Here is a 10,409-nt window from a genome sequence, read left to right as displayed (position 1 = left end):
AATTTAGCATGGCCAATTCACCTGACCTGCACATCTTTGGACTGTGGGAGGAAACCGGAGAACCCGGAGGAAACCCACGCAGACACGGGGAGAATGTGCAAACTCCACACAGTCGCCTGAGGCAGGAATTGAAGCCGGGTCTCAGGCACTGTGAGGCAGCAGTGCTAACCACTGCCGCCCACAAAGTGTTGGAACTTGGCTGTTTGCTTCCCCTTAATCATTCTTGCACACTCGAAAACGGTATTACAACCATTTAAATCCATTTAACAATATTTTTTTCCAAAAAAGTAGTCAGGTGGGGGGCTAAAAAAAAATTACAAACCTGGGTTGGGGTGCAGAGCTCAGCAAGGCTAATCTAATCGGATCACCATCAAATTGAATTCCTCTACTGCCTTTATACTCTAAGGATTCACTTGATCTCCGCTGTCTAGATCTGACATATTTTTCTTTCTTTTCCTTGATCAAACCTCAATTTCTCTAGTCAACCAGCTCTTCCAGCACCACTGATCCAGAATCTGGTTTCCAGCATCTGCAGTCATTGTTTTTACCTCAGCATTCCCTACACCTACCAGTCTTGCCTTTCACTCTAACAGGAATATACTGTCTCGTTATCTCATTTTTGAAGGCTTCCAATTTTCTAGCCGTCCCTTTGCCTGTGAACACCCAAACCCAATCAACTTTTGAAAGTTCATGCCTAATACCATTAAAATTGGCCTTCCTCCAATTTGAAACTTCAACTTTTAGATCTGGTCTATCCTTTTCCAACACTATTTTAAAACTAATAGAATTATGGATGGTTGCCCCAAAGTGCTCCCCTGCTGACACCTCCATCACTTGCCCTGCCTTATTTCCCAAGAAGAGGTCAGATTTTTCACCTTCTCCAGTAGGTACATCCACATTCTGAATCAGAAAATTTTCTTGTACACACTTAACAAATTCCTCTCCATCTAAACCCGATACACCATGCCAGTCACAGTCTATGTTTGGAAAGTTGAAATCCCCTACCATAACAATCCTATTATTCTTGCAGATAACAGATCTCCTTAGAAATTTATTTCTCAATTTCCTGCTAATATCTGGAGGTGTCTATAGTACAATCCCAATAAGGTGATCATCCCTTTCTTATTTCTCAGTTCCACACAAATAACTTCCCTGACATATCCCCAAGAATATCCTCCGCTAAGTACAGCTGCAATGTCACCCCTTACGAAAAGTACCACTCCTCCTCCTCCTCTCTTACCACCATCCTAACTTTCTATCCTTCCTATAGCATTTGTATCCTGTCCATCCCTGAACCATGTCTCTGTAATTGCTATGACATCTTAGTCCCATGGTCCAAACCTTGCCCTGAGTTCATCTGCCTTCCCCGTTAGACCTCTTCCTTTGAAATAAATGCAGTTTAGTTGATCAGTCTTGCCTTGTTCTCTGCTTTGTTCCTACCTGCCCCAACTGTACCCATCTTAATCTGATCTCTTTCCTCAATATCTCCTAGTTTTCATCCTCCTGCAGCTCTAGCAAATCTCCCTGGCAGTATATTAGTCAGTTTCCAATTCAGTTGCATTCCATCACTTCTATCCCAGAAGAGATTCCAAGGATCCAAAAAATGTGAACCCTTCTCCCCTGCACCAGCTCCTCAGTCATACATTCATCTGCTCTATCCTCCTATTTCTACCCTCATTAGCTCCAGATACTACTACCCTCAAAGACCTCCTTTTTAAATTTCTGCCTAACTTTCTATATTCTACGTTCAAAATCTCATTCTTTTTCCTGCCTATATCGTTAGTTCCAATGTGTAGAATGATCTCCTGCTGGTCTATCCCGCAATGAGAACATTCCACTGTCTCTCAGAGATATCCTTGAACCTGCAACAGGGAGTCAACATACCATTCTGACTTCTTGCTGTTGGCCAGAGAAACATGTGTCTATGCCTCTGATTAGAGAATCCTCTATCATAATTGATCACTTGGAACCTGACATACCCCCATTACATTTGAGCTAGTCATGGTACCAGAAACTTGGCTGTTCATGTTACATTCCCGAGAGCTGAAAAATGTGTTGCTGGAAAAGCGCAGCAGGACAGGCAGCAGGAGCAGGAGAATCGACGTTTCGGGCATAAGCACTTCTTCAGGAATTCCGAGAGCCCATTTCCCCCTGTAATTTCCAAAGCAGCATGCTTGTTTGAGATGGGAACAGCCACAGGTCACTCCTGCACTATCTGCCTCCCTCTCAAAGCTTCTCTGGAGGTAACCCATCTATCTGACTGCATCTGTGGTTTTTCTACCTTCCTATAAGTTCCATCCATCATACCCCTGAGCTCCTGTAAATTCTTTATTGCCTCTAACTGCTCTCCAAACGATCCATGCGATGATAGGATTCACAACCAAACACACTTACTGCAACCATAATAATCAGTAATAGGGAAACTTTCCTTAATCTCCCACATCTGACAGAAAGAGCACATCAGTCTAACAAAGGCCATCTTTGCACCTTAATAGTCTACAAACTCAGAAAATAGCTGAGTCTTACTGCTCCAGGCTAATTTCGTAGCTATGCTTTATATTCTTCACATTTAATCAAGAGACAGTTCTCAATGAAACATGTAATCAAAAAGAACTCTCTGTCATTATTGTAGACTTACAAAAAAGAAAGAACAGCAAGGTTACACTTAAAAACTGCACTGAACTGCTCCTGTGCCATGAGCTCTCCCACACAGGTTCCTCAAAATCAGCTGTGAATTTTGCTATTTGTTAATTTTTCTTAGACACATTCTGATGTGTAGAGATTCTTGAACTCAAACAGCAAAAGCAGTAGCTGTGCAAATTCACTGCTGTGTCAGACAGCAGTGTAGGTTTCTTTCTCCATTTGAATTATTGTCCGTGTAGTGTCTACCTTGGTCTCTCTTCCTCCTTTTTAAAGTGCCGTTGTTTTCCCCAAAGTTCCAAACACAATGCAACAGATTATAAAACAGTAATTACTGCTCCTGGAATTTGAGGAAGTTAGTTGCAACACCTAAAATACCTCAAAAAAAAAAGGAGCAGCTCTTACAGCCAAAATGTGTTCCCAACCTCCATCTTGGATTACCGAGTACCCCTCAGGACCTTACTATTTAGTGTATAAGGCCTACATTGGTTTGACTTTCCAAGGTGCAATACCTCACACTTATCTGTATTGAGTTGAATTTGTGAATCCTCAGTCCACTTCCCCATATAAACTGTGATCCCCCTAATTTGTGATAACCTTCTTCGCTATCAACAATACCTCCTAATTTTATATCATCTGCAAACTTACCAATCATGTCTTGTACATTCATATCTAGATCATTTATGTAAATAACAAATAGTTTCCAGTGGCACACCACTAATCACAGTCCTCCAGTCCAAGAAACAATCTTCAACCATCACCTTCTGCCTCCTAACATCGAGCCAATTTTGAATCCAATTAGTTAGCTCTCCCTGGATCCCATGTGACCGTACCTTCATGTCCAGCCTGCCATGCGGGACATCATCCACTGCCCGATCCTCATATTTTGGTTACCCCTTCAAAAAATTGTAAAAGATTTAGCAGACATGACTTCCTATACACAAATCCATGCTGACTATCCTTAATCAGACCTTGTCTATCCAAATGTTGAGTGGTCTTGTCCCTCAGTATCCTCGCCAACAACTTACCCACTGATATCAGGCTCACTGACCTGTAGTTCCCTGGCTTGTCTTTGCTAACTTTCTTAAACAATGGAACAACATTATTCACACTCTGTCTTTTGGAACTTTACCAGATGAAGCTAAAGTCAAAGTAAAAATCTCTGCAAGAGCCCCTGCAATTTCTTCACTAGCCTCCCACAACATCAGAGGATGCACGTGATCAGGCCCGGGGACTTATTTAAGGCTGCAAATACCGCCTCTCTATTAATATGTATGCAGTCCAAACCATCATCACTTGTTTGCCTTATTTCTTTAGCACCCATGATTCTCTCAGTAAACACAGAGGAGAAATATTAATTAAAAACTCCCCGTATCAACTACTCTTAATGGTACCTTTGTGTCTGTGCTGTTTCTTGTTTTCTCAGGAGTGCCATTAGTGACAAAGTGCTCTATCCTTCCTACCCACCCACCCCCAACCTAACATTAACCCCATCACTTCACCTTGAACATTCCTTTCATCTCAAACTTCCTTGGACAAGATGTCATCTACTAGATTTGTACACAGGTCTACTCTGACCTCTTCTAGCAAATCTCTCTGAGTCTCGTATTGTAATAACGAACTCAGACGGCATGGTGGCTCAGTGGTTAGCACTACTGCCTCACAGCACCAGGGACCCGGGTTCGATTCCAGCCTTGGGTGACTGTCTGCGTGGAGTTTGAACATTCTCCCTGTGTCTGCATGGGTTTCCTCCTATAGCCCAAAGGTGTGCAGGTTAGATGAACCCGCCAAGCTAAATTGCCCATAGCATTCAGGGATGTGTAGGTTAGGTGAATTAGTCAGGGAAATGTAGAGTAATAGGTAGGGGACTAGATCTGGGTGGGACACTCTTCAGAGGGTGGTTGTGGACTTGTTGGGCCGAAGGGCCTGTTTCCACACTGTAGGGATTCTATATGAAAAAAAGATTTTTGTGACAATGGTGCATGTTACCTCCCCATCTTTACTTACTGATCTGTAGCTTACAACACCACCTTTCACACCACTCCTTTAATTGCTCTTTGTGGTCCATGATGGTGGGGCTAACCCATCCACATTACCATTCCCCTGCCAAAGACTCATGCTTAACAACCACTCCTTTTTTATTGCATACTGGGGTGTATAATTATGCTATTGTAATGCTATTCTCATTGTAATCTACATTTCGAAAGCAAAATAATTAGCTCAGAGCATGTTTACTACAAAAAACAAAAGTACATATTGATTAAAACTGCTTAACTATTCAAACATTGCAGGTTTGATTAGAAACCAATATTAGTGCGAATTGCTTCACTTCTATCAGGTTCATTTCATTTTTCAGATATGTTTTTAACACTTGGAGCATTGCGTGACTATAATTAAACATACCAAATATTCTCCCAGGATGATCGTTTGTCAAAAGTGATAACTGGGGCTTCTCCCTTCGCAAGATATGTGAGTGTCTCTTTGACAACATTTTCAATCTTTTTAAGAACATCAGAGCTGGAAGAAAAGTACATTAATTTGTAAGTTTAATGCATGGAACAGAATATCCTCAGATGCTGCCAGACCTGTTGAATTTCTCCAGCAATTGCTGTTTTCGAACAAAGAACGAAAAAAATTACAGTGCAGGAACAGGCCCTTCGGCCCTCCAAACCTGTGGTGATCCTCTGTCTAAACCTGTCACCTATTTTCTAAGGGTCTGTACCCTGCCCATTCATGTATCTGTCTAGATAAATCTTAAATGATGCTATCGTGCCCTCCTCTACCACCTCCGCTGGAAACACGTTCCAGGCACCCAGCACCCTCTGCATAAAGAACTTTCCACACATATCCCGCCTAAACTTTTCCCCCCTTACTTTGAACTCGTAACCCCTAGTAATGGAGTCCTCCACTCTGGGGGAAAAAAGCTTCTTGCGATCCACCCTGACTATACCTCTCATGATTTTGTAGACCTCAATCAGATCCCTGTTCAACCTTTGTTTTCTAGTGAAAATAATCCTAATCTACTCAACCTCTCTTCATAGCTAGCACCCTCCATGCCAGGCAACATCTGGGTGAACCACCTCTGCACCCTCTCCAAAGCATTCACATCCTTTTGGTAATGTGATGACCAGAACTGAACATAGTATTCCCAATGTGGCCAAACCAAAGTCGTATACAACTGCAACATGACCAGCCAACTCTTGCACTCAATACCCCATCTGATGAAGGAAAGCATACCATATGCCTTCTTGGTCACTCTATTGACCTGCATTGTCACCTTCTAGGTACAATCAACCTGAGCACCCAGGTCTCTCTGTCCATCAACCTTCCCCAGGACTTTTCCTTTACTGTATACTTCGCTCTTGAATTGGGTCTTCCAAAATGCATCAGCTCGCATTTGTCCCGATTGAACTTCATCTGCCATTTCTCTGCCCAACTCTCCAATCTATCTATATTCTGCTGCATTCTCAGACAGTCCCCTTCACTATCTGCTACTCCACCAATCTTAGTGTCAACTGCAAACTTGCTAATCAGACCACCTATACCTTCCTCCAGATCATTTATGTACATCACAAACAACAGTAGTCCCAGCACAGATCCTTGTAGAACACCACTAGTCACAGGTCTCCATTTTGAGGAATTCCCTCCCACCACTACTCTGTCTCCTGTTGCCCAGCCAGTTCTCTATCTAACTAGCTGGTACACCCTGCACCCTATGCACTTCACTTTCTCCATCAGCCTACCTTATCAAACGCCTTACTGAAGTCCATGTATATGACATCTACAACTCTTCCCACATCAAGCAAATTTGTCACTTCCTCAAAGAATTCTATTAAATTGGTAAGACATGATCTTCCCTGCACAAAACCATGTTGCCTATCACTGATAAGCCATTTTTTTCCCCAAATGGGAATCTATCCTATCCCTCAGTATCTTCTTTAGCAGCTTCCCTACTAGTGACATCAGACTTACCAGTCTATAATTATCTGAAATATTCCTGCTACCCTTCTTAAACAAGGCGACAACATTAGCAATTCTCCAGCCCTCCAGGACCTCACCAGTGTTCAAGGATGATTCAAAGATATCTGTTAAAGCACCTGCTATTTCCCCTCTCGCATCCCTCAGTAACTGGGATAGATCCCATCTGGACCTGGGGACTTGTCCACCTTAATGCCTTTTAGAATACCCAACACTTCCTCCATCCTTATGTCAAATTGACCGAAAGTAATCAACATTTATCCTGAACCTCGACATCTGTCATGTCCCTCTCCTCAGTAAATACCAACTCAAAATACTCATTAAGAATCTGACCCATTTTCTCTGACGCACGCATAACTTTCCTCCTTTGTCCTTGAGTGATTAGATTAGATTACTTACAGTGTAGAAACAGGTCCTTTGGCCCAACAAGTCCACACCGACTGCCGAAGCGCAACCCACCCAGACCCATTCTGCTACATTTACCCCTTTACCTAACACTATGGGCAATTTAGCATGGTCAATTCACCTGACCTGCACATCTTTGGACTGTGGGAGGAAACCAGAGCACCCGGAGGAAACCCATGCAGACATGGGGAGAATGTGCAAACTCCACACAGAGGGTCACCTGAGGCAGGAATTGAACCAGGATCTCTGGCGCTGTGAGGCAGCAGTGCTAATCACCATGCCACTGGGGGCCAACCCTTTCTCTAATTACTCTCTTGCTTTTTATATATATGAATTAAAGGCTTTGGGATTTTCCTTAACCCTATTTGCTAAAGATATCTCTGATATCTTTGCTAAGCCTTTCATCTGTTTGAATACAGTGATAGTTTCACTTCTTTCATGTGTCAATCACAAAACTTTTTTTAAAAAAGTTGCATTCTCGGGTTAGCTGTTAACAATGGTGATAGCTAGACAATATGTTGAAGGTGTTAGCCCCCTGTGTTCTCTGTCTATGCTATGATGTTTAGATTGATTCTAATCTAAAAAGTGAGATAATGGAGTTTTACATAAATTCATGCAGTTTTTGAGCTCAGAGTTCTACATGACTGTATTCTAACAGATGAAAGGCTTAACAGACAATCAATTTTTCCATGTATAATTTCTGTTACATCACACTAAATTTTTGATATAAATTCTGTGTGTTACGATTGAGCCCTCCACTACTACCTGATGAAGGAGCGTCACTCCGAAAGCTAGTGTGCTTCCAATTAAACCTGTTGGACTATAACCTGGTGTTGTGTGATTTTTAACTTTCTTCAGCATGGCTGTGTCTTCGTGTGGAATGGAGGTGTAAAGATATCGCACATCCATGGTGGCTTTGAATAGAAGAAGCTTTGATGACCAGTATTGCAACGCCTCCACCCCTTTTATCTCTCTATCCTGCCTGAAGCATCGATATCCTGGGATATTTAGTTGCCAATTATGCCCTTCCCTCAACCAAGTCTCAGTAATAGCAATAACATCACACTCCCAGGTACTAATCCAAGCCCTAAGTTCATCTGCCTTACCTACTACACTTATTGCACTAAAACAAATGCACCTCAGACCAACAGTCCCTTTGCGTTTACCATCTGCGCCCTGCCTACTTTGTCACACTGACTTCATTATCTAGTTCCTTACAGGGTTTAGTTACTACCTCCTTACTGTCGACTAACCGCCTCATTTGGTTCCCATCCCCATCAAATTAATTTAAACCCTCTCCACAGTTAGCAAAAGCACGTTCCAGTCTGGCCCTGGTGGAGACTGTCCAATTTGTAAGGGTCCCACCTCCCCAGAACCAGTCCCAATGTCCGAAAAAAGCAGAACCCCTCCCTCCTGCACCATCTCTCAAACCACGCATTCATCCTGCCTTTACTTTCATTTCTATTCTGACTAGCGCATGGCACTAGTAGCAATCCTGAGATTACTACCTCTGAGGTCCTACTTTTTAACTTGGCTCCCAACTCCCTAAATTCTGTTTGTAGGACCTCATCCTACATTACTAGTGTCGAAATGCACCAATGTCGAAATGCTATTCACTTTCCCCCTTGAGAACATTCTGCAGCCAATCTGAGACACCCCTGACCCGTGCACCTGGGAGGCAACATACCACTTGGGTGTCTCGTTTTTGACCACAGAACCACCTATCTACTCCCCTTACAATTGAATTCCCTATGACGATAGCACTTCCACTTTTTCCCGCACTTCTATATAGCAGAGCCAGCCACCCCAGTTCAATGAACCTGGCTACTGTTGCCTTCGAGGAGAAAGTGAGGTCTGCAGATGCTGGTGAGGCATCTCCTTCAACAATATCCAAAATGGTAGACCTGTTTTGGAGGGAAATGACTGCAGAGGACACCTGCACTGCCTTCCTGCTCTTTCTGTGCCTTTCGGTCACATTTCTCCCTCAGCAATCCTAATCTGAGTTGTGACCAATTCACTAAATGTGCTATCCACGACACACTCAGCATCGCAGATGCTCCACAGTGAGTCCATCCGCAGCTCCAGAGCCATCATGTGGTCAAACAAAAGCTGCAGCTGGACACACTTCCTGCACATGAAGGAGTCAGGGTCATCAGCCACTGCCCAAATATATCAGTTCACTCACCTTCTCAGAGTCCAATTCGACCGCTCCCACTCAGCTCCTCGTTCTCACTGCTACTGCAATGAGTGAACTCTCTCTCTCTCTCCTCCTGCCCCCAATCCTCCCGAAAATGGAGGCATGATACTCAAGAGAAGTCCTTTTTAGTGGGAAATTTACCTTCCTGGCAGCCCCTGGTCCTATATCTCCTCCTGAAAATGGAGGCTTGACGCTCAAGTTAAGTCCCTTTTAAGTGAGAAATTTACCTACCCAACAGCCCCCTGGTCCTCTCTCTCCTCCTGAAAATGGAGGAGCGAGGAGATAGGGAGATTGTTTCAAATTTCCAATGTTCTATAGAATGTTGGTCAGGCCACTTTTGGAGTACAGTGTATAATTCTGGTCACCTGACTACAGGAAGAATATTGGAGAGGGTGCAGAAAAGATTTACAAAGATGTAACCAGGACTGGAAAGTTTGAGTTATAAGGAAAGACTGGATGGGATGGGACTTTTTCCACTGGAGTATAGGAGGTTGAGGGGTGACATTGTTGAGGTTTATAAAATCATGAAGGGCATAGATAAGTTGAACAGCAAAGGTCTTTTCCTTTGGGTCGGAGAGTTCAAAACTAGACGGCATACATTTAAGGTGAGAGGAGAAAGATTTAAATGGGATCTGAGGGGCAACGTTTTCACACACAGGGTGGTTCATATATGGAATGAAGTGATAGATGCAGGTACAATTAAAACATTTAAAAGATGTTGTAATTGCATGAATAGGGAAGATTTAGAAGGATATGGGCCAAATGCAGACAAATTTACTTTGGGAAACCTGGAGGGTGTCGACAAGTTGGATTTCAATCTTGTATGGCTCTGACTTGATTACTGCATAAGAAGTACTTTTTCCAACCTGACATTCTCAACATTTCTCTGGGAATTTGGAAATTCACAGTCTGTATTATTAGCTGACAGGTTTCTGCTTTATCATTCTAAATCCTGTACCTTGGCAGTAAAACAATGTTTCCACACTGATCTGTAACAAATTAGCTGTCAGGCAAATTTCAGCACAGCTCTTTTGACCCCCTTAATTTTAACCCAAAGCAAAGATGAAGTCCAAAAACATAATAATCTTTTTTTTGTGAGGTGTGAAGCATCTTTAGTTGGCCATTTCTTCCCTACCATTTTACTTCAACCTATTTTCCTCATCTACTTTAGCCAACTCTGGCTTCATAA

General features: G+C 42.8%; 1 protein-coding gene across 3 annotated transcripts in view; it reads right to left on the bottom strand.

Annotated features, from left to right (window-relative positions):
- Positions 1-10,409, bottom strand: part of spo11 (SPO11 initiator of meiotic double stranded breaks) — a 76,712-nt gene that overhangs the window by 54,910 nt on the left and 11,393 nt on the right. For all 3 annotated transcript variants that reach the window (XM_043676980.1, XM_043676982.1, XM_043676981.1), the window contains exon 2: positions 5,044-5,157. In XM_043676980.1, the coding sequence (XP_043532915.1) occupies positions 5,044-5,157 (114 nt within the window). The remainder of the gene's footprint in view (positions 1-5,043; positions 5,158-10,409) is intronic.

This window comes from Chiloscyllium plagiosum, chromosome 35 (genome assembly GCF_004010195.1).
Source record: "Chiloscyllium plagiosum isolate BGI_BamShark_2017 chromosome 35, ASM401019v2, whole genome shotgun sequence".
Taxonomy (NCBI): domain Eukaryota; kingdom Metazoa; phylum Chordata; class Chondrichthyes; order Orectolobiformes; family Hemiscylliidae; genus Chiloscyllium; species Chiloscyllium plagiosum.
Note: the sequence above shows the minus strand (reverse complement) of the source record. Positions and strands in the feature narration are given on the sequence as shown.